The 25,163-nt window shown below is 38.2% G+C and overlaps 2 protein-coding genes across 2 annotated transcripts; both read right to left on the bottom strand.

Annotated features, from left to right (window-relative positions):
- Positions 1–261: 261 nt before the first annotated feature.
- On the bottom strand, positions 262–12,557 carry LOC139131117 (cystine/glutamate transporter-like). Its single transcript, XM_070697067.1, has 9 exons — positions 11,974–12,557; positions 9,948–10,073; positions 7,563–7,662; positions 7,109–7,277; positions 6,772–6,875; positions 6,282–6,393; positions 3,641–3,790; positions 3,222–3,396; positions 262–1,194 (listed from the first exon to the last, which is right to left on the bottom strand). The coding sequence occupies exons 1-9, from the start codon at positions 12,488–12,490 to the stop codon at positions 1,130–1,132; spliced, it is 1,518 nt and encodes a 505-aa protein (XP_070553168.1). The 5' UTR covers positions 12,491–12,557; the 3' UTR covers positions 262–1,129.
- Positions 12,558–14,430: 1,873 nt separating this feature from the next.
- Positions 14,431–24,256, bottom strand: LOC139131116 (cystine/glutamate transporter-like). Its single transcript, XM_070697066.1, has 9 exons — positions 23,650–24,256; positions 21,741–21,866; positions 21,037–21,136; positions 20,571–20,739; positions 20,236–20,339; positions 19,735–19,846; positions 18,726–18,875; positions 17,888–18,062; positions 14,431–15,597 (listed from the first exon to the last, which is right to left on the bottom strand). Exons 1-9 carry the CDS (start codon positions 24,170–24,172, stop codon positions 15,533–15,535), a joined length of 1,524 nt encoding a protein of 507 aa, XP_070553167.1. The 5' UTR covers positions 24,173–24,256; the 3' UTR covers positions 14,431–15,532.
- Between the last annotated feature and the right edge of the window lie 907 nt (positions 24,257–25,163).

Here is a 25,163-nt window from a genome sequence, read left to right as displayed (position 1 = left end):
CAATGACTTTTTAGCGTCACACTTATTCGTATGAATTGATGACTCAGACTACAAGCTGCAACAACAGCCGCGCATACAACGATAAAATTTGTCCGAATTTCAGGCATATTTGTCCGATGTCGCGCGCGTGCAGCTATATTTAGTAACAAAGCTGAAATCGCGATCACTGCTATTCCTGCAACCGTCCATACCATAGACCCTCGAGAAAAACTACAGCGGTACAATATTTGTTTTTCTTGTAAGCTTATCTATGTTATGTAGTGATTTCAGAAATATGAAGAGTTTATTCATAAATTCGCTGTCGTAAAGCTGAACTACATGTAAAATAATCTGAGAGTTACAATTTTTCCTGAATGTCACAGACAGAAAAACGATCGCATCGCTATACGCAATGCTAAAACGCTGTATTGATAACTTCATGTCCTCTACACAAATTAAGACAAAAAACTGGAAAATTGGGAAATGTTTTTCAAAAATATTCATAACTTAAAGGTCCTTAGATATAGCTGAATTATACGTCACATAGGTATGTTCGATTTTGAACATTTGTTAAAATATTTCATCAAGGAACTAGCAAATTGGCATAATATTTCTACATCTATATAATTATTTGCACTCATAGATAATGCTTAGGAAGCCAACTTGGGCAAACGAACGTTTTGGCCAAAGTAAAATGACACTTATAGCTGATTTTCAAATATTTCTATGGTAAACAGTAAATTAATTTACGTTCCGGAGGTGGCAAACATTATATTATGGCTGTCATAGACAGCCCGTTTCCATGCTCAGTGATTTAAATTGACCAGCAGGCTGAAGGAATCTTGGTTAACCCTTTGAATCCGGCTCGGGAAAAATGTCCGTATGGTGTCATAGGTCACCAGAGGGTCAGGGTGCAAAGAGTTAAGCCTATTCATGTTCAAGAGTTTCCCATATCTTGTTCACATTAAGATACAGCTGGACTTTTTCGGTTTACAAATGTCATATTATTTGATGATCATCCCTTGAACTCCGTTGGAAGAAGAACTTGTCGAATGGTGACATTGTTTGACATGAATCACCCATCCTTGTGCCTTTGTGTCCATTGATCTGCTCAGACCAAACCGAGTATCCTCTGATGCAGCAGGCTCCCCTAATAAGTCTCCTTTTCTTGGCTTACAACGAGTAAGAATTTTTGGATAAAATTTCCAACTGCATCTGTGAAGAGATTCAAGTTAATAGTGTTGTAAGTCGTTGCAAAAAGCTATGTATGGATCTGCATTAGAGTAAACCGTTCGTTTGTGAGACTCAAACTTTCGCGAATATGATCGTATGACGAACAATACTGAAGGATGAACAAGCGAAGTATTCTTCTCGTCATATTTAACGAGTAGTGAACACCAACTTTCGACTGAGAGCACTGGTATGAAGAGATCACATGGACACGAGTTGACAATGTATTAAAAACAGTATCAAGTCGACCATCGACGCTGAGATGGTATTATCTCATTTGAAGGCAACTTACTGAAACACGGATTTCTGAACAGGCCTACTAGCATCGGACGTATCCATGTATTGTATTGTTATACGGTATCATAAAACAAAGAGGGGAGCACATATATCTTATTGCAATACTCCCACATTTGGTGGTCAAAATGGTTGATACCATGATGAAAACGCCTAAATGCTTGTTGAATACCTTGTTCCGGGATAACAAAATCTGTTAATTTATGAATGCCATATTTTGACCTTGAAAGTATAACAAAATGGCTTTCTGATAGCCAATCGAATCACATCGCAAAACAAATGCCCACGTATCCAATAGTACGCTACTCTTGTGGGGGATATATGAATTCATTTAAACATGTGCGTAATTCCTCTTTCTCTTTCGCACTTTTTTGAGCGGTCGATTTCATCTGGGTGCACATGCAAATCACAAAATGCTTGCACAGAAGAGGGAGACTACAGGCGAACATTCCATCTGATATAGTCTTTCAAGTCAAATTTGAAGACATATAGATTAGCTCTTTCCATAATTTCAGTAGGTAAGGCATTCCACGCTTTCGTTCGTCGGAAATGAAATCTTCGTTGACCAGCTTTTGATTCACATCTTGGTATAGAACAGTCCTGGCGATAAGCACACCACACCGTGTCTGACGATCGTGTTCAATGCGATTGAAAGTACATGTAATTAAACTGAGATAGATACTGTGGACAAGTCCCATATATACAATTAAACTTCAAAACACCCGCAAAGTGACAATTACTCTGTCTAATCGACATGACATAAACTGATGAAAATAAACTTTCTGGAGAAAAAAAAGGACGTGTGATCGCAATCTACTTATGATTAGGCGAATGTCACTTTTATGGCCTTGAGCTCACACATCTCAACAATACACAATTTACTCCTTGCATGTAGTATTGGTCACTAGCATACATAGGAAGGGGAGTCGACAAACAACGACAGATCATTGATAACGACCATAAATAATAAAGGTCAAAAAATCGAACCTTGCTTTTGGGACTCATGCAGTTACATGACGTTTGACTGATAACACTGCCCACATTGTCAACGACTGATTGACGATGAGATAAGATAAGACAGATAAGATCTTTGATTACCATCAGATAACCCATACACTGATAACTTTGCTAACAAACTGTATGGTCCATAAGGTCAAACGCCTTTGGAAAATCAAGCAAATGAACACTATTTAAATAACAAGTCACCACATTGAGCAGACTTTCATCTCTTGAACGGATTAAAGCTTTCAAGCTGCGTAGCATTAGTAAATATCATGGGAGTAAGACTAGACTGTGTACCAAAAGGCAGATAAAAGGCAGATAAAAATTCAAACAATGCGTTATACACATGTGTTTGAATGATTTTGAGAGAGCTGGTTATATAGAAATAGGTCAATAATCTGACAAATAAAAAGCCTTCGTAGATAGGAACTACTGTGACACACTTGAAAATATTTGGAAAAATGACAATCCCAAACACTAACATTTAAATGAGAGTGCCCGAGATTACAGAAACGGAAATTGTAAGAGATGGTAATTCATGTTCCGCTTGAAGTGTTGAAACTATGGAGCCGACTGGAACTATGGCTATTTACTCTTTGTAATTCACACTTCTCAAACGGACAAAACTGGAAACAAGAGTGATCGATATATTCACGTTGAACTACTGACTCAGTTTACTTGATTGCTGTTGCGCGATGAAAATCTGCCCAACTTACCGGTCATTCTGTAGAAATATGATGGTTTATTTTTCCACTGTCCAAAAAGGTACACGGGAACGCCAGTGAGTATGATTGCCAGGCCGATACCGGTTTCAACGGGCGCCGCTATGATAGCAGTGATGGACAGGTAGAAGACAGCAAGTGAGAATAAGATGGGAACAACGAGTGGAACCTGAGAGAGAAATGTGAGGATTTGAAATGTCAGCTTGTGTCTTGATCAGCAGTGTCACGTTCCAGAAGTGACCATGTGATGTACTGTAATAGATCAGAAAGCCAAACGGGAATTTTATCCATTATCATGTCCATCTTCTATTTTTCTACTTATATTGGTTAATATACCATACATGACGCATTCGTTTAAGGCGTGGTTACTCAAGGTAAAGCACAATGACTGATTGTTTCAGCAATGAACATACCTTAAAAGTTCGATTGAGGTCAGGCCGCTTCCATCGAAGGTAGACGAGGCCAACAGTTACCACAGCATAAAACAACCAATTTGCAAAGGTTACGTAATTCAGAAGATTGGTGATGCCGGTTCCGGTGACGCTTGATATCACAAATGTAATCTGAGTTAGGCGTAATACAAAAGTTTAAAAAGCAAAATAAAAATCACTTCGTTGAGGTATTTCATTTGCGTTTTTTGGAAGTTGTTTTGAAGTTGTTTGGACAAAAGTGAATCTTACCAACTGGCAGATCACAGCATGGCTTGTCACGACTGAAGAATAGTGGACACACATTTTGTAGGGAACTCAAAAAGATTTTCTTAGGGGGCTTTAAATGAAATTGATATGAGAGAACTCAATAGGTTGCTAATAGTTGCGACAAAATTTCTGGTCTTCTTTGAAACGAACATGAAAAAAATAGTTTTGGGATAAAGCGTATTTTTCCAACTATACACAAATCCACCGCATTGGATGACGAAGTACACTATCGGACGACATTGGCTCTTTTGGACACGATTGGAACTAATTTGGGATAATTAGATCTTCATATTTTTCAAATTTCTCAAAAGTGTTAAATGCCCTGCAGCTTAATGTTGCAATATTACAAATTACTCATTACTTAAAAAGATTTGCAAATTAAATCGACATTATTTTACCATCCAGTTATCCCAACACTAGCTAGCTAGCTAGCTAGCTAGCTGGGCAAAATGCTTGATATACGTTCAGTATATTCACGTATATTGACGTATATGGAACACAATATTCATTGTATTCGTAACGTACATCTTTGCATATGGAACATATCAATGCGTTGATATACGTAACGTATATCTATGCAGAAGAAGAATATGCGTAATGGATATCTTTGCACACCAAGTGTACACTATACTTGTGCATTTTTGGAATTAAAGAGGATGTGTATTGGGTGTATTTGTATTCTGAACGTATTCCACAAATGCACAGAATCAGTATATCTGTGTATATTGTTGTATGTCAAGCATTTTGTCTACAAATTAGTTCCCATCGTGATTTTGTCAGTCTTAAACCTTTTGTCTGTTCGTGGTTTCAGTTTTCATGCACTATTACTATTACTCGGTTATACACCCTTTTTTATGATGTTATTCAGAACACTCGATAATTATGTTAATATATTAATGTTTCTGCGAGTGTCACATTCTGCGCTGCTTTGAGACAATCTAGCTGTGCTTTATTTTCTGTATGACGATGTTTTTTGATCAACACTAATCTTTCGTCTGCGTATATTTACTATACGTTCCATTAGCCATCACGTTTGATGCACATTTTAAAGTACTTTTGTTCTGTCCGTACAATAAGCTTACAGTTTTTTCGTTCAACCCCAAATCATGTCGAAATGTCCAATGTTAAACATCCTGAATGTGTTCGATGTCAATAGATCTTATCGGCGATTAAATTTTAGTCCGCACTACGATAACATTTCCAACAACATTTCATATCGTATACGATGTGTTGCGTCGTAAAAGCTTGAAGCATTCTTTAGGCAGAGGGATAACAAACGTATTTTTGTACAGTAAACACAATGTAATATACTCAAAAGTGACAGCTATTGTCCATTGCATTCGTGACGTGTTAGGCTTCAAGGAGTAACATGTACATTATCATGCCACCCAGGGTGACAGTAGCTCTTTCTTGGCATATACCGCAAAGAACTGTTTGAAAGGACAATAATTTTTTTGTAATAAGTTTGTGCACCGTAGTATAGGTATCAGCATTCAAGAAAATGCCCATGGTTGAAGCCATCTATGCGAGACTCCAATCCGATACATTGAAAGTAAAATTGTGCAAAAGGTTGCTTAGCAAACGTACGCGAGACAGACATATAGTTTGGATGTTGCTTTCGTTCTTCCCAAAAGATTGCTATTGTAAATTTCTTTGACCTATTTTTTTTATATTTATTTAGCACTTAAAAAATAACCATACAGTACAAACAAGAAAAAAGAAAAAGACAGAAGTGCTGGGATAACACAGAAAAGTTAAAAACTTATTTCCACTGTGGTCCCACGAAAAATAAAATCACAAGCAAATCGGCACGACAACAATTAATAAAAAACAAAATCATTTTGCTCACGTTGAATCATTGCTTCATAAAAATACTTCTTTAACTTTCTTTTAAACAGAGAATTTGAAGTAATACTCTGTATATTTCTTGGAACTTTGTTCCATTCAACACTAGCTGTATATACAAAACTATTCTGATAAAACCGAGCCCCACCTTGAATAAAAATAGAATAGGGTCCGGATCTCGTTCTATGGACATGACTGTTAAAAACAAAATTATCAGACAAATATTTCGGTGCTAATCCTAATGTAACTCTATGAACATGATTGAGTTTTATATATGCGACTCTGTGGCTAACAGGTAGCCATCCCATTTGTTTGAAGTGAACCGATTCAAGGTGTGCTCTTGCTGACATACCAAGGGCAAACCGTATAACTGTATTTTGGGAAGTTTGAAGTTTTTGTTTGCTTTTTAAAGTCAAGGCACCTATAATCTTATCTATAAACACAACAATAAAAATTTGCACTATGAGTAACGAAGATATGATCAAACAGAAATAAACTGCCTCTCACTAACCGTGACGAGTACTGCACTGGACATCAAAGATGTTATAGGTGTTTTAAAGTTGACGTGAATCATCCCTATGGTAGCCGGCAAGTAGCCATCACGTGCACAGGTGAAGAAAATACTGGGGTAAAAATCAATGTGCTTTTTTCATTAATAGTCTACATAGGATTTTTTACTGTGAGAAATTTTCGAAATACTTCTTTCAGAGTCTACTTTCAAGTATTGTTGTGTGTGTGTTTTGGAGCGTGTTGCAGATCGTAGGTATATTGTAATTGGTGGGCTCCCATATCAATGCAATGTGTTTCCTAATGATGCAAGTTTCACCTTGAGAATTACAGAGAAAATTTAACAGTACATTTGAGGCAATATGATCGTCTGCAAAGGTGAACTAATACTTGCATTATTTAAAAGGATGGCTGCACGTTTCATTTAGCATAGCTAGAGCAAAAGTTTAAATTCTCATCGTGTAAGAGGGTATTACTTTATTAAATACACATACCGACTGCGTGTCAAAACTGTGCCATTCATCGTACCAAAAACCGATATGGCGATAAAGACAGGAATTATCCATGAAAAAGAACCGAACAGATAGTCTGCAAACGTCTGAAACAAAAAAAAATCACAAAATGGCTTGAGGAAAATCGCTTTCAGGATTATCAATTACTTTGGCTGGAGGATACAATGTCGCAAATCAAAAATTAATGTCAACGTGAAGTGTAGGTTGAATATATTCTGAAACGTAGAAATACAAAATAAGTAAACGTCTAGCCCTTCAATGTTTGTTAAATTCAAAAGACGTCTTGGCATTCCAAAATGAACGTGTTACTGGTACCCACCACGCCAACAGCATTAGACGCAAGCAGTTCTTCAGGAGACATGGCTGTAAGGTAGGAAATGTTCGCCATGACATATAGTACTATTACGATCGTTTCCGACACGACCACTGCGATCGGGATATCTCGGGCCGGGTTTCTCAACTCCTCGGTCAACATGTTGAGATTTACCCTGCAGAGAAAGCAGTGTGTCGGTCAAAACACTGACGTTGAACAGTAAGTCGATTTATCAATCACCACTCACTTGCAACGTGCATATACCCAGAGTTACTTGCGTTGATAAATTAAGAACACATGGAGTTACTGCTGTTTTCTCTTGCACAATCATTTCTTGCTATCCAACAGCGGAAAATACGAGCAAAAGTGATGTTAGGAAATGCATAAGCCATGAATAGAATGTTATTCCTAAGATTAAATTGGCTACCATAATTATACTGCGGTTCATTATATTACCTACCATCCACCATATGCATAAATTGCCTGGTAGAAAGCTAGTGATACGTCCATAAAGGATTCTGGTTTTGTAGAGAAGGCGTCTTTCAGATTTTCCGTCTTTCCTGAAAGGTGAAAGATTCGATAATAATTTAACCACTCTGGACATTATTTCCTCTTACTGCTAGGACATCTTCACAACTGGGCTTACTACAAAGCTCATATCGGCTGACAATGTCTGTTCTTTTTTTGTTTTTTCCAAATGTTTTCATGACACATGGTTACGTAATATGCCACAGTATTCACTTAGGCTGCGTTCACAAAAAACGGTTGGGGGGGGCTGGAGGAATTCAGGGGGGGATTCGAAAATTTTGGGGGTAGTGGAGGGGGGACTTGAAAATTTTTGGGTCCCTTTTGAGTTTTACATTTTCCAATTTCAAGTTTTTGTAGGTAATTCAATGAAAAATGAATATCATTTTTTTATGTCATCAAAATGTTGTAATGTTAGTAATAATTTAACAAAATCTAGAACCATTTTGTCACATTTCATGACTTTTATCTCGAAAAAATCTAAAAGTGTGATTTGTCGTAAAAAAACAAACTTGAGCCTCGTAACAGGGCAGAAGCTGCAACTGTTAATGATTTCTGCAATATTTCTATGCAATATAACAACTACAGTTTCTTGCTATCTCCCTACAGCATACTCAAACACACAATATTTAGTTTGTCGACAAAGCCTGTATATATAAATATAAATATGTATTTGGTGATAATTTAATTGGAGTCCAGACTGACAGTCAGTTGTCAGTGATACAAATGCATGGTACACATACATAGGCTGTGATAGCAAGCTGAATACGCCATGGACAATTCAACATGCTGTAGGAAGTAGAACAAGAACGCAGTTGTAAAACTGAACAAAAATATTGCCAAAATTATCAAAGTTTATACAGCCTACGGGTAGTGTCACTACCAGATACTACCCTGCTACTGCAGTGTCACTGTCACTGCATACCTGAACAGTGACAGAGACAGCTCTGATGTACATGGTAGTTGAAGAAGGGTTTGGGTCAAATGACACTCATGACAGTGAAACTCACTTGTACACAAGATCAGGCCAGAGAGCAACACATGGAAGAAAACATATAAATGTTTGAATTCTAGCTGGCATATGAGAATAATCAAATATTAAAAAAAAAGATGGGGTCACCATGCTTGATTTTCTAAATTTTCACACTCTTATTATAAAATGATACAGAAGTAAAACTTTGAATAGTAAAGACTCGAAGAAAAAATATGTGACCAAATGGAATTATTTATTTTTTAACCAAATTTGCAATTATCAAACCCAAAATTTCAGAGATTAAAACATTTATTTGATGGAATATTTTAACTTTCCGGTATTGTCAATTTTGAGTAGCATCTAATTCATATAGGTCTTGTAGTTTTGAAACAATTTTTTGGTAGGTCACTATGCAATACGGCAATTAGCCAGAATTCACAATTTTCCTACTCTCTCATGATTGCATTTTGTGTGCTCTTCAACAGGAGCAATTGACCTGGCCAGAGTTGGATTAACTCAAGTTGGCTTTTAGACCAATACATCTAAAAATTCACTGATGCATTTAAAGAACTTGCCTTGGGAATATGACTATACAAAGTGCTAATACAGGTAGTGTTGAACACCTGTGAGCAGAACGGCGCAATACATGTTTATTTTTCCTGCGCTCACATCCTTTACAAATATGCGGGCCTTTGATAGTTGGGGGGGACTTGAAAAATTTGACCATATAGAGGGGGGCATTTGAATTTTTTTAGGGTACTCAGGGGGGGGATCTGAAAAAAAATAAGATTTCAATCGAGATTCCTCCAGCCCCCCCCCCCCAATCGTTATTTGTGAACTCAGCCTTAAGAGTGATAAAGTGCCTGGTGTTGTACTGTGTGAAGTTGTACATTCAAAGACAGCATATGACTTCGGTAATACGTTAACTATTCTATATGGGAGGGGGATGGTAGACAGATTGATTTTGAGGCTGCGCATATTGGTAATGTCGCAGAATCATTTTTCTTTAGTTCGCTGGTAAGAGAACAGCGTCTTTTCTCTGGTATCAAAAATGTCCCTTGCTTGTACTCCTAGTATTTTTTTCATTCCACCAACTCGACTAGGTTAATTCAAAATATGTCGCCCTCGGTATTTTCCCAGGAAAATACGGATTCATATTGTCACTGACTGCTTACTACTTCGATATGGTTTAGGCAGTAAAAGCAATCGTAAATTCGATTACAGGCCAGCTGCAAATGCTGTGTTGATATTATATTCATGTACCACAAAATTTGATTTATCGTACAAGAATGCAATCGCTCAAATAGTTCCCACCATAGACCTTTGGAGATACATATGATAGCTTACCATTTGCCAATTGAACCATTCCAGCGATGACAATGATTGACAGGCCGATAACCTTAGCAACCGTGAATATGTTCTGTACGGACGTTGCAGCATTCACTTTCCATGAATTCACAAAGTAAGCGACAGCTACATCAAAAGAAAATTCACAGCAGATGTCCATGACATTGGAATTCAGAATACAATGATTAAATCTACAGCAATGTGACAAACTATTCCGGATTCTTCACCATGTCACATCGCTTATTTTGTGAGGAAAAGTGCTACGGGTCAAGTATGAATAATTTAACCGCATTGGATTATCTTTTCCCTATTGCTTAGAAATTACACTATTATTACTTCATACCCAGGCTGTCGAAAATGCACAAACACCCAATAACAGAAACGTGTCATCAAACTTCACAACGCGTGTGGATAATAGATGATGAACCTACACATTGGTGTCAGGGTGTCTCTGGTTTCTGTGTTTTTTCGACAAATAACTTTATTCATGGTGACAACTAGATTCCCGATATCGTAGACATGGATGTTGGTAGAAAGGGACTACATAGAATTAATGACAACAAGACTTGCCTAAAATAAAGGCGGGAGCTTCGATTTGCTATCCCATATCCCTCAAATGTGATAAATACGGGCATTTTGTCTCACAGTTTTCTCAGACAATATTAAAATACGGGCCGGGTGTTTCTTCAGCAAAAGTGTGACCTTACTCCAACACACCGTGACACCAGTAATATATTTAATGCATGTCTTTAATGCCATTACACGGAAGGCAAACTGTTTCTACAGTTTTTAGAAACAACGACTTGAAAAAGTATGAATAGGTAAGTGTCGAATGATATTTTCCTTGAAACACCACAATTTCACACCGATAGCACTGAATTTGCAGACATACAACACAGTTTTGTGTAGATGTTTCGTAGAGTGACTTATTACACTCCTATTTGGTGCTTGGTTCGTCAACCTAAGCTACTGACTGTGTCCTGGAATCAGTCAATAAACATGCCTTTATTAGGTAAAAGTAAGGTTTATGATTGCAAATAGGCATTCATAAAATCCAAGTATGGAGATGTCAGAGAAGAAACCACAGTTTTAACAAAATTTCAACTAAAGGCGACTTCAAAAGAGAACCCCGATGCTATACAAATCTACATTTCTTTCGAGTTAAATCACTGGCACCAGCACAGACTGTTGTTAATGTATAAATGTCATAATCACCAGAAGTTGTGGATTATTGAAGGTAATGTGCGACAGTTTTGTTATTTTCCGTTACAAATGTTATAATGTCATTTATAATTACAAAATGTCAAGATTCATTATTACGCTTAATGCATTTATTGTGTTATTTAGCAACTTTTCAAGGAGTTACATTTTTGTTTTACCATGAAATCAACAGAGCGTTCTGGCATAACATAGGTTCTCATTCAATTGTGCGCTGAAAATGTTGTCTCTGAAACAACATTAACAGGTATACGACACATGATATCGACGGTCCCTTTTTCAAGACGAAGAAAAGATTTACACAATTAATAACTGATACTAAGCTATATTCAATACAGTAATTGCATGCTTTGGAGACCTTATGAGAATATATCCCAAGGATCAATCTTAGAATGGAGGGCACCACCAACATTCGCTCATATCACTTTTGTTTCAATATCTAATCCATTGATTGATAGTGATTTAGATAAGTTGTGTCACACATTTCATTTCATGAACAACAAATTGTGATGAAGTGACCGGAGTACTCAATGTTTATATGTGCGTAAAGACATAGATCATAAATATCGCAAGATCGCAAGATACCATCTTAGCCCTATAGATATGGCCGTTAGGAGCTATCACGCAGATTGAAGACTCAATATGAGACATGATTCCGTTCCTTGCTGGTCACGGCATGGCATGGTTGTGCATTGATCAGTCGACCAAATCGTGTTATTGAGAGGCTATGAGTTTCTTTAGCATTTTGTGAAGGTAAGTACACTTACAACTCTATTGATTACCCTGTACAGCTGAGAATGCGACTTACCTAAAGGAGCAATCGCAATCATCGCTATTGCCGCGTCAGGTGGATCGCATCCTGGGAAAAACGGCTGTACCACGTAACGCGCGAACGAAATGCTTGCCACTACCTTCGATCCTGGATCGTGCAGGACGAAGTACTTCCAAACGACCAAAAATGCCAGCAGCGGTCCAAACGCTTCTCTTGTGTACGTGTAGTCCCCGCCTGATTTTCCGAAGGTTGTACCCAGTTCTGCGAATGATAGGGCCCCGAGCATTGCTAACACTCCGCCAAGCGTCCAGACTACGAGAGACAAACCAACAGAGCCGGAGTACAGGAGAACGCCCTTTGGTGATATGAATATACCTGTTCCGATGGTATTACCGACGATGATTGTGATACAAACGAATAAACTCATTTGTTTCTTCAACGCCACTTTATCATCTTCTTTAGTAACGTCATCGTCGCTCCCACTTTTACGACTTTCTTCTTCTCGAGATCTTCCGAACTTGACAGAGGTTGTTTTCCGCAAGGAGCCCATCATTAACGTCGACCACACCAGAACTTCCGAGTGCAAATGTTTGGTTCAAGAGCTGACACGAGCTGCTTGAAAAGCAGTGGAGTGCTGCATTTAAAGGTATAAATAACGGGCGAATTCTGTCAAATACGCCTACTTGATCAAACAAGACGTCTGTGCTAGCCCAGGGTGATAGCACACTAGCAGTTTGATCGCACAGATAAATTCGTCGAATTTCTATTAAAGATACAGTATATCACTGGGACTGAGGCAAGAAACATGCCCGGGACAGACGTTAAAATTATGCCAGTGAGTATAATTGCCAGACCGATACCGGTTTCAAAGGTGCCGCTATGATACCGGTGATTGACAGGTAGCAGACCGACAGAGAAAAAACGATGGGCACCAATATTAGAACCTTTAAGAAAAGTATCATTGTAGGTAAACATTTTACCATTGCGGAGAAAGGTAGAATGCGCCTCGGCGACAGATGTTTGGACTCTCTAACTTGTACAATAGTTTGGTCTGCCACTTGTGGGATGAAATTTTCCCCGTAGAGTTAACAGGGGGATGGCGGCCATTTTGAATTGCACGAGTTGCTAAATATTTGGTAATTTGTTTCTCTAGTACCAAAGTTTGCATGATAACCTATGATTTTATTCTGGATATTGAAAGAGAATGGTCTAACGTTTCCTTATGGAATGTAGTAAAAAAGTCACCAAATCAACAACTGAATGGCGAAATTTCGGCCTTGGGCAAGCTGTCATCTTATCATATTACCGTATTCTGCTCTATACTTTACCTGAAAACATTTGCGAAACTAGAAAATCTGTAGTTTTTGCAGATGTTGATTGCGTGACATTTTTAGCGAGTAGACATGACTTGCACGGATCAGAGCAATGAATGAAGTTGCACCAGGTGACTATATAGGGAAGAGTGTGTGTATAGGGAAGAGTACTTTATGTAATGGTTTGCGAATCTTGGTTTGAATTTTTGCTTGATGATGATGATGATGATAATTTTCATATTTGTATTAGAATTTATAATAATTTTCATATTTTTATCAAAATTAATAACTAGGATCCTGGATTCCCAGTGGTACAAATGACATACTCAACACGACGATCGAGCCTGGTGTCACTATGACAAAAAGCCTCCACACCACTAGAAACGCCAAAGGTAGCCCAAAGTACTCCCCAAGGTACGTGTATAGTCTCCTCCCGATTTACCGAAGGTGGAACCCAGTTCAGCATGGTAAGAAAGCCCCCCCCCCCCCAGCATTGCCAGGACTCCGCCGATGATCCAGACTATAAGCGATAAAGTGACAGACCCGGTGTACTGGAGAACGCCCTTTGGTGAGTTGCATATTCCTGACCCGATGGTGTTTCCGACAAAGACAGTGATGCAGACGGAGAGGATCATCTGTTTCTACGCTGCTACCTTGTCATCTTCGCCGTCGCGCCATTGCCAGCGACAGTTCGGTCGTCGACGATCGGATTCGCAACAGCAGTCTGCGATGATCGACACATTGACATGTTGGCGGTTCTTATTAACGAACTTGAAGATTACTTTTTGAGCCGCATGCCACTGAGGTAGATCGTTAAAGGGGAGTTCCGCATCAGTGGGGCAAAGGGTCCTCCTGACAGGATCTCCTCCGTTATTCAAACAAAGTGAAGTACTTGAATTGCAGTCAAGGTCACTGCGTGAGGTGGATGTGCCTGCCAGCTACGCCCCCTTTAATAGTTAATTCACCTGTTTTAGGTAGTTCACAGCGGCGTCAAAAAGTACAGTACATATATAATACATGTAATATGGCGTCTACTTAACGAAACGGAAGGTACTTTCTTGGTCACAAAAACGTGCCGTCAACTTGAAGCAAAACACTTGACCTTTGCAGTAGGGTTGCAATAATTAAATAGTTACCTTGTACTATAAAAAGGAGTTTTAAAATGTTAACGCGAAATCTACGATGATCATGACAAGATAATTTTATTCGATCTACAAAAATTTCTCTTTCGACAAATGAAACCCAAATATCCCAACAATTGCAAAGTTGCTTGCAACGCTCGTATCATCCTGAAATCAAAAGCCGGTAAGTGCTTGGATCAATTGTAATAATTAAACTCGACGGTGTCCAAATCGCTCTGCCTTCAAAGGTATTACATGTCATTACATGTAACATTGTTAGTATGATGTTTGTTATTGCCGTCACCTTGTAGCAGTAGTCCATATTACCCGATGATTAGCTATACCTCCCAGTAAACTATCCTTTGTATGAGGCTGATATTTCTGACAACTTTCATCAAAGTCATTTATAAGCGGCCATTGGTGTGGCTAGATGAGTGATCACGAGATCCAATGAAAACATTGCAGAAATGATAAGAAATCATGCCAACGTATTCTAGCCAGTACAATAGCCCCCTTTGTATTCTGAACAGGGCAGTGCCTTGGACACAACGTAAATTGTAAAATCGATTTTCGGACCGATGCATAGTGCGAACTTTAGTTTACGACGAATTACGTGTAGAACAGAAAGCTTAGAGCCAACTCGTCGTAAAAGTCGATCATTAAACATTTGAGATGGAAATATTAATTACTGTAAAGCTTAAACGAATCGAAACATTTGTCTATTACTTCATGTAGTATGCGCCTCGAAAGTTCAAGACTTGCTCAAACTTGCTTAAACTTTTCTAAAGGAATCTTTCCACCATTCTCTTTCAAAATCAACAGTAAATTAGGTTCCGGTAGTGGAAAAGATTATATGGCTCTGACAGACAGTCAGTTTCCATGCGCAGTGATTTAAATTGACACCAGGCTGAAGGAATCGTGGACTGCCGATTTAAGCCTATTCATTCTCAAGAGTTCCCCATATCTTATTCACATTAAGATACAGCTGGACTTTTTTTTCGCTTTACAAATATCATATAATTTGATGATCAATCCTTGAACTCCAAGGGGAGAAGTACTTGTCGTATGGCGACATTGCGACATTAATCACCTATCATTGTGCCTTTGTGTCCATTGATCAGCTCAGACCAAAGCGAGTATCCTCCGATCCAGCAGGCTCCCCTAATAAGTCTCCTTTTCTTGGCTTACAACGAGTAAGAATTTTTGGACAAAATTTCCAACACCATCTGTGAAGAGATTGGAAAGTTAATAGTGTTGTAAGTCGTTGCAAAATGCTACGTATGGATCTTCGTTAGCGCGAACCGTTCGTTTGTGAGGCTCAACAAAGACCAAACTTTCGCAAATATGATCGTAGGACAGAAGGATGAAAAAGGGAAGTATTCCTCTCATCGTATTTAACGGAGTAGTGAACAGCAACTTTCGACTAAAAGCACTGGTATGAAGAAATCACGAAAGTATGCGTCGACGATGTATGCCTTTAAACAGTATCAAGTCACCGTTGACGCTGAAACTGGTATTATCTAATTTGACGGCCACGTTAACTTTCATTTATGAAACACGGATATCTGAATACAGGCATCGGATTCTATTGTCATAAATATCATAAAACAAAGAGGTGAGCAATGTGTGAGATGTGTGTCTTATCATAATGTCCTACATTTGGTGACCAGACAGTTGGATTACATCGCAAAACAAAGGGACGTACTCAATGGCACACTGCTGTTTTGCGGTGATACATGAATTCATTTAAGTATGAGTAATTCTTCTTGCTTTTTCTAAACTTTTATTGAGCTGCCAAGCGCATCAGGATTCACGTAGAAAACGTGAAAATCTATACAAATCACAAAAATGCGTACTAGAAGAGAAAAACTACAGGAGAACATTCCTTCTGACATGGTCTTTCACACTTGTAGACATATAGATTAGCTCTTTGTATTAATATATGATTTCAGTAGGTAAGGCATTCCTCACTTTGGTACCTGGGAAAAGAAATCTTCGTTGACCAGCTTTTGAATCACATCTTGGTATAGAACAGTCCTGGCGATAAGCAGGCCATGTATGATGATCATGTTTATTGCCATTGAAAGTAATTAAACTGAGATAGATATTGTGGACAAGTCCCATACATATATTTAAACATCAAAGCTGCTATAAAATAACGATTACGCTTTCTAATCGACATGATATTAAGGTAGAACGCACCTCGGGGACAGATATTCGGGCCTTCAAATTTTATCAATTTTCTTCTGACCTACCACTTTGTGGGGCTCATTTGAAGCTCTTGGCAAAAGAAAAGTTTTCACCGTCTTAGTTTTTCGAAAATCAAAAATTTTATTTTTTCCCATAGAGTTAACACAGGGATGGCGGCCATTTTGAATTTCAAATTTCGAGAAATCGCAAGTTATTTGTCTCTCTAGTGCCAAAGTTTGCACGGTGACCCCTGATTTTTATTCTTGCTTCGGTAAGAGAATAGTTGAAAGTTTCACTGAGGAAAGTTTGAGCAAAAGTTTAAGTCTTTCACTTTCGAGGTGCATATTACCTTAAGTGATGGAAATAAACTTTCTGGAGTTAAAATAAAAGGGACATATGATCGGGATCTACGTAATATCGGTTGACTGTAACTATTTATAGCAGTAAGCCTATAATCTCAACAATACATTTTACTCCTTGCATGTAGTGTTTGGTGATCAGTATATATAGGAAGGGGAGTTGACGAAAAACGACAGGTCATTTATAAAGAGCGTGAATAATAAAGGTCATAAAATCGAACCTTGCTTTTGTGACTCCTGCAGTCACATGGCAGTTGACTGATAACACTGCCCACAGTGTCTACGATTGATTGACGATGAGATAAGAGGGCAAGGTCTTTGATTACTGCATCACATAACCCATATGCACTGATAACTTTGCAAACAAACTACATAATGGTCAATAAGGTCAAACGCCTTTGAAACACCAAGCAAAAGAACACTATTAAAAACATCATTCACCAAATTGATCATTCACCAAATTGAGCAAACTTTCATCTGTCGGACGGATTAAAGCTTTCAAGCTGACTAGCATGAGTGAATCTCATAGAAGTAAGACTGTGTACCAGAAGGCAGATTAGAGGCAGATAAAATTTCACACAAGGCGTTTTACACGTCTTTGAATGATTTTTAGAGAACTGGTGATATAAAAAAGGATACATAATTTGACGAATCAAAAACCTTCATAGATAGGAAATACTGTAACACATTTTAAAACATTTGGAACAATGGAAATCTATAAGACTAACATTTGAGTGAGAGTGTCTGAGGTTACAGAAAAGGAAATTGTAAGAGCTCGCAATTCTCGTTCCGCTTGAAGTGTTCAAAATATTGAGCCGACTGTAATTTTGGCCATTTACATTTTGTAGTTCACAATTCTCAAAAAGGCAAAAGTGGAAACAAGAGTGCTAGAGATAGTCACGTTGAACTACACTGTGACTTAGTTTACTTGATTGCTGTTGCTTGATGAAAATCTGACCAAACTTACCGGTCACTCTGTAGAAATATGATGGTTTATTTTTCCACTGTCCAAAAAGGTATACGGGAATGCCAGTTAGTATGATTGCCACACCGATACCGGTGTCTACCGGCGCCGCTATGATAGCAGTGATGGACAGGTAGAAGACAGCAAGTGAGAATAAGATGGGAACAACGAGTGGAACCTGAGAGAGCAATGTGAGAATTCGAAATCTATTAATGTCAACCTGTGTCTTGATCAGCGGTGTCAGGTTCCAGAAGTGATCATGCGATGTAGTGTAAACGATCAGAAGATCCAACGGGAAGAAATTCTATCCATTATCATGTCGATTTTATATTTTGCTAATTATATCGACGCGCAGACCATTTACCTTTAGTTTTGGCCAAGGGCGAGCGCGCAGTCTGTTTTTTGCATTCTATTATCAACAAACCCCCAAAACCGTCCAAATTTACAGAAATTTCCCATGCGAACGACAACAGGTCCCAGAATTTGTCAGTGAGTAGGTGCGTACTGTAAAATTTTGCAAATTTGGAGATTGTTTAGAAACAAGTGTCTTAACTTGGCCCACTAGTGCTCCATGTTATTTTGTGATTGATGATGATCATTGCACAGACCAAAATTTTCGTTTTAGCTGTGAAGTTACATTGTTAACGATATTATTCATATTCATGGGCATGTAAACAAACCATTACTGTGTATTTGTACGCAGTCACGTGGTTCAGCTCGACCAATTAAAATGCGTCGGACAGGGCATGGTATATATAATGTTTATATACTCCACATGACACATTCGTTTAAAGTGTGGTAACTAAATAAGACAATGTGATAGTTTCAGCAATGAACTTACCTTAAAGGGTCGATCGAGGTCCGGCCGTTTCCATCGAAGGTAAACGAGGCCAACATTTGCCAGGGCAAAAAACAACCAGTGTGCAAAGGTTATGTAATTCAGAAGATTGGTGATGCCAGTTCCGGTGACGCTTGATATCACAAATGTAATCTGAGTTACGCGTAATATGAAAAAGTAAAAAGCACAGTAAACATTACTTCGCTGAGGTATTTCATTTGCGTTTTCTTCATCTCAAACGGTGTGTATGAAAGTTGTTTGTACAAAAGTGAATACTTCCGACTGGAAGATCACTGTAATCATCAAAACAAGCCTGAAGATTAGTTGACACACATTTGACTGGGAACGAAAAGGGATTTTCTAAGGGGGCTTAAATGAAAGCGGTGGTATGAGAGAGCTAACATTCCCAACAAATTTCCGGTCTTTGAAACGAACATGTGAAAAACAGATGCGTTGCGTCGTAAAAGCTTGCACCATTCTTGAGACAACAAATATATTTTTGTACAGCAAACACAATGCAATATAATTATTAAAAATTACAGCTATTGTCTCTTTCACTCATGACGTAATTTGACTTTTGGCGCTGTTTGGCTTGGAGGAGTAATATGTACTTCATCGTGCCACCCAGGGTGACAGTAGCTCGTTTCTTGGCATATGTCCAAATCATTGGTTTGAAAGGAACTTTGAATTCAAACTTAAAACTCTTTGTCACAAACTTGTGCACTGTAAAATGTAGTATCAGTCGGTATCAGCATTCATGAAAATGCCCATGGTTGAAGCTATCAATGCGAGACTACAATCCGATACATTTAAAGTAAAATTGTGTAAAAACGGTTGCTTAGCAAACGTACGCGAGACTGACGTATAATTTTGATGTTGGTTTCGTTCTTCCCGAAGCTTGCTATTGTATGTTTGTTTGACCAATATTCTTATCTATAAATACCAAAAATCAAAACTTGCAGTACGAGTTATGAAGACATGATCATACAGAAAAAAACTGCTTCTCACTCACCGCGACAAGTAATGCACCGACCATTAAAGATGCTAGAGGTGTTCTAAAGTTGACGTGAACCATGCCAATGGTAGCCGGCAAGTAGCCATCACGTGCACAGGTGAAGAAAATACTAGGGGGGAAACCAATGCGCTCTTTTGATTGACAGTCAACATAGCCTTTGATTTATCGTTTAGATTTTTCTGTGAGAAATTTTCGAAATAGTTCTTTCAGAGTCTAACTTCAGGTATTTTTGTGTGTGTTTGGAGTGTGTTTCAGATCGTACGTATATTGTATTGGTTTTATCAATGTTATGTGTTTCCTAATGATGTAATTTCTCACTCAATTTGATAACTGCTGAGAAAATTTAACGGTACATTTGAGGCAATTTGATTATCTGAAAAGGTGACCTAATACATGCATTTTTTAAGAGGATGGCTGCACGTTTTATTGGGCATAGGTTGAGCAAAAGTTTAAAATTGTCATTGTTGAGTAAGTTGCTATTATTTAAAATACACATACCGACTGCGTGTCAAGGCTGTGCCATTAATCGTACCAAAAACCGATATAGCAATGAAGGCAGGAATTATCCATGAAAAAGAACCGAATAAATAGTCTGCAAACGTCTGAAACGAATGAAAAATCACAAAATGGTATGAGGAAACTACTTTCTGGATAAATAATTACTTTGGCTGGAGGATACAATGTCGCAAATCAAAAATTAATGTCAACGAGAAGTGTAGGGTGAATATATTCTTAAACGTAGGAATACAAAATGACTAAACGTGTAGCCCTTCAATATTTGTTAAATTCAAAAGACGATTTGCCATTTCAAAGAAACTGTTACTAGAACCTACCACGCCAACGGCATCAGTTGCTAGCAGTTCTTCAGGAGACATCGCTGTAAAGTAGGAAATGTTCGCCATCACGTACAATATTATTACGATCGTTTCCGACACGACCACAGCGATCGGGAAATCTCGGGCCGGATTTCTCAACTCCTCGGTCAACATGTTAAGATTTTCCCTGCAGAAAAAGCAGTGTTTGGGTCAAACCATTGACGCCGAACAGAAAGTAGATTTATCAATCACCAATCACTTGAATTGCAGCGTGCATATACCCAAAGTAACTTGCGTTGATAGAATAAGAATAAATGGATTTACTGCTGTTTTCTCTTGCAAAATCATTTCATGCCATCCAGCAACAGATAATGCGAGTAAAATGATTTGACGAAAGGCAAAAGCCATGAATAGAATGTTGTAACTAAAATTATCACGTTAATTTGGCTACAATAATTATATTCCGGTTTATAGTATTACCTACCATCCACCACATGCAAAAATCGCCTGGTAGAAAGCTAGTGATACGTTCATAAAGGATTCTGGTTTTGTAGAGAAGGCGTCTTTCAGATATTCCGTCTTTCCTAAAATTGAAAGAATCGACAATAATTGAACAACTCTGAACACGTCTCGACAACTTGGCTTACGAAGCTCATATCAGTTTACAATGTCTGTGATTTTTTTAATGTTATCACTGCACATGATGACGCACTACATCATAAATATTTGTTTAGGCGTGATAAAGTGCTTGGTGTTGTACTGTGTGAAGTTGTGTATTCCAAGAAACCAAATAAGTTTTTAAGACATAGACTACTCTACATATCGGAGGCATCTTAGACAGAATGAGTTTGAGGCTGCGCATATTGTTAATGTCTTTTAATCGCCGGTGAAAGAAGAGCGTCTAGTATTTTCCTTCCACCAACTCGACTAGGTGTATTTAAAACATGTCGCCCTCCGTATCTAAACAAGAAAATGCGAATTCCTATTGTCCGCATGTTAACACACTGACTGTTTACTACTTCGATATACCTTGGACAGTAAAAGAAATTATAGATTCGATTACAGTGCAGTTGCAAATGATGTATTAATATTATATTTATGGAACACAAAATTTGATTTATCATACAAGAATGCAATCGCTCAGATCGTTCCCACCATAAACCTTTGAAGATACATATGATAGCTTACCATTTGCCAATTGGACCATTCCAGCGATGACAATTATCGACAGGCCGGTAACTTTAGCAACCGTGAATATGTTCTGCACGGACGTTGCTGCATCCACTTTCCATGAATTCACAAAGTAAGCGACAACTGTATCGGAAGAAAATACACAGCAGACGTCCATGACATTAGAAATTCAGAATACAATGATTAAATGTACAGGAATGTAACAAACTATAGCGGATTCTCCACCATGTCATTGTCATATCGCTCAATTGTCAGGAAAAGTTATACGGGTCAAGTATGACTAATTAAACCGCATTGGATTATCTTTGTCAATTGTTTGGAAAGTACAACATTTTTACTTCATACCCAGGCTGTCGAAAATGTAGGAATACCCAATAACAAAAACGTGTTACTCATCAACCTGTGTATAATAGATGATGATGAACCTACACATTGGCATCAGGATGTCTCTGGTTTCTGGGGTTTTTCCGACAAATTAATTCATTCATGATGAGAATTAGATTCCCGATATCGTAGACATGGATGTTGGTAGAAAGTGACTACATTGAATTAATGACAACACAACTTGCCTAAAATAAAGATGGTAACTTCGATTTGCTATCCCACATCCCTCAAATGTGATAAATAGGGGCCCTTTTGTCTCACAGTTTCTCAGACAATATTAAAATTCGGGTGTTTCTTTAGCAAAAGTGTGATCTTACCCAAAAACACCGTAACAGCTGTGATATCTTTAATTCATATCTTTAATGCCATTACACGGAAGGCAAACTGTTTCAACAGTTTTAAATTCGTAGAGAAACAGCGACTCGAAAAAGTGTGAATAATGTTGAATGTCATCTTCCTTTGAACACCACAATTTCACACGGTTAGCCAATAATTCACATACATACAACACATTATTATGTAAATGCTTTGCCGAGTGACTTCTCAAGATTTGTTGACTATTTGAAGGTAATGTGTGACAGTTTTGCTATCATCCCCTTGCACATTTTACAATGTTATTCATCATTACCAAATGTCAGTTTTAATTTCCTTCATGATTTAGTGTTTTTATAGTTTTTTTATAGTTTATCAGTCCCCCTTTTTTCTGTATGTTTTTTGGTGTATGAGCTGGTTCTCGAAATAAATAAATAAATAAAAATTACCAAATGTCAAGGTTCAAGGAGTTACACTTTCTTTTGCCATAAAATTAACTGTGCGTACTGGTATTACACTCAGTTCTCATTCAATTGCATACTGATAATTTTGTATGTGAAATGAACACGTATACGACGGTCCCCTTTTTAAGACGAAGAAAAGATTTGCACAGTTAATACCTGATACTAAGCAATATTTAAATACAATGATGCATGCTTTGGAGACCTTATGAGGATATGTCCCAACGATCAAACTTACATCTTTTGTATTGATTTAATCTTAGATTGGATTGCACCCCCATTTGCGCATATCCATTTGGTTTGATATCTAATCCATTGATTGATAATGATTTAGATAAGTTGTGACACACACTTCATTTCAAGTAAACAACAAATGGCCGTGGCGTGACCGAATATGCTTAAAGACATAGATCATAAATATCGCAAGATACCATCTCAGCCTTTGTTTTGCGGTTAGGAGCTACCATGCAGAATTCTCTGTTTTTAAAACATGAACTTGTGGGTGATGTGTACCTTTTCTCTGTAGTCAGCCCAATTGAAATACTTGTCTTTTCAGATTCCTTTTAAATAAAACGTGAATGCGGGACACGATGCCGTTCCATGCTGGTCAAGGCACGGCATTGGGAGAATTAATCAGTAGACCGACATATCGTGTTATTGAAATGATGTTGTATTTCTTTAGCAATTTGTGAAGGCAAGTACACTTACAACTCTATTGATTACCCTTTACAGCTCAGCATACGACTTACCTAAAGAAGCAATCGCAATCATCGCTATCGCCGCATCAGGTGGGTCGCATCCCAGAAAAAACGGCTGTACCACGTAACGCGCGAACGAAAGGCTTAACACTACCTTCGATCCTGGCTCGTAGAGGACAAAGTACTTCCAAACGACCAAAAATGCCAGCAGTGGTCCAAACGCTTCTCTTGTGTAAGTGTAGTCTCCGCCTGACTTTCCGAAGGTTGTACCCAGTTCTGCGAAGGATAGGGCCCCGAGAAGTGATAACAATCCGGCAAGCGTCCAGACTACGAGAGACAACCCAACAGAGCCGGAGTACAGGAGAACGCCCTTTGGCGAAATGAATATACCTGTTCCGATGGTATTACCGACGATGATTGTGATACAAACGAATAAACTCATTTGTTTCTTCAACGCCACTTTATCTTCTTCCTTGATCACATCTTCAGTAACGACATCGTTGCTCTCACTTTTACGACTTTCTTCTTCTCGTGACCTCCCGAAAGGGATAGAGGTTTTCCGAAAGGAGCCCATTATGAACGTCGACCACGCCAGTACTTTCTAGCGCAAGCGTTCGATTCAAGATGTGACCCAAGTTTGATAAGGTCACTCTATACTGCAGGGTGATGCTTGTACAGTTATAAGACCAGAAGTAACATGGGAATTCTGTATATTATGTTTACTTGATCAAACAAGACGTCTTGTGATAACACACTTAGTCTAGCAGTTTGATCGCACAGATAAATCCGTCGAAGTTCTATGAAACATACAGTATATCACTGGGACCGAGGCGGGACATATGTTAAAAGTAGACAGAAAATGTGATATGGGTTTAAAAACGGTCTTTTGGTCCTCAAATTTGTACACGTACATTTCGTTCTAATGTCTCCCCCACGGCGGTGTTGAGAGGGCCGTGCCTCAACCCAAAGTCAACTCAGTTAGAATATTGCATATCTATAACTATGTATGAAGAACCAATGTATAGACACTCTTTTGGCATCGCAAATTTTAATCTCGATATAATGTTTAGACGTCTGCATATAAATTCACGTTTGGCGAAGAAAAACGTGATATGGGAAATTCACGGGACCGGTGCAATGCACTAATCTCCTTGAAGATACAGTGTCAGTTGTGGATAACCTTTAGAAACAAAAGCTAAATGCACCATTGAAATAACACACTACCTCCATAATTGTGATCTTGAAATTGATGTAACCTAACCTTATCAATACTTGCTTATGTGTATGATTCTCTGCATATACCAATCAGATCAATATCTATTAGACTCTTGGACTCAACGGTTATTACTGTTGCTCGGTCATGTGAACTTACTTTCAATGATTCCCCTATTAGACCACGGTTGTGTCTTTAAACTAACATTGTCAGGAGGTTATATGTAACTAATTTAATATGTGATATGCATATCAATAGAGGGCTTCGCATTGTATGAACAATACTTCTGTATGTATGGTATGTATGTATGTATGTATGTATGTATGTATGTATGTATGTATGTATGTATGTA

Source organism: Ptychodera flava, chromosome 4 (genome assembly GCF_041260155.1).
Source record: "Ptychodera flava strain L36383 chromosome 4, AS_Pfla_20210202, whole genome shotgun sequence".
Taxonomy (NCBI): domain Eukaryota; kingdom Metazoa; phylum Hemichordata; class Enteropneusta; family Ptychoderidae; genus Ptychodera; species Ptychodera flava.
The sequence above is the reverse complement of the archived record's forward strand: the minus strand, read 5'-3'. Positions and strand labels throughout refer to the sequence as shown.

Coding starts and splice junctions, on each gene's coding strand:
- LOC139131117 (XM_070697067.1), bottom strand. CDS start 12,490: ATGATGGGCTCCTTGCGGAAAACAACCTCTGTCAAGTTCGGAAGATCT. Junction 3,791..6,281: donor CCAGTGCAGTACTCGTCACG/GTTAGTGAGAGG, acceptor CGCCTAACTCAG/ATTACATTTGTGATATCAAG. Junction 3,397..3,640: donor ACCTCAATCGAACTTTTAAG/GTATGTTCATTG, acceptor TTTCTCTCTCAG/GTTCCACTCGTTGTTCCCAT.
- LOC139131116 (XM_070697066.1), bottom strand. CDS start 24,172: ATGGGCTCCTTTCGGAAAACCTCTATCCCTTTCGGGAGGTCACGAGAA. Junction 18,876..19,734: donor TCGGTGCATTACTTGTCGCG/GTGAGTGAGAAG, acceptor CGCGTAACTCAG/ATTACATTTGTGATATCAAG. Junction 15,598..17,887: donor ATATTTCTACAGAGTGACCG/GTAAGTTTGGTC, acceptor ATCTCTTCACAG/ATGGTGTTGGAAATTTTGTC.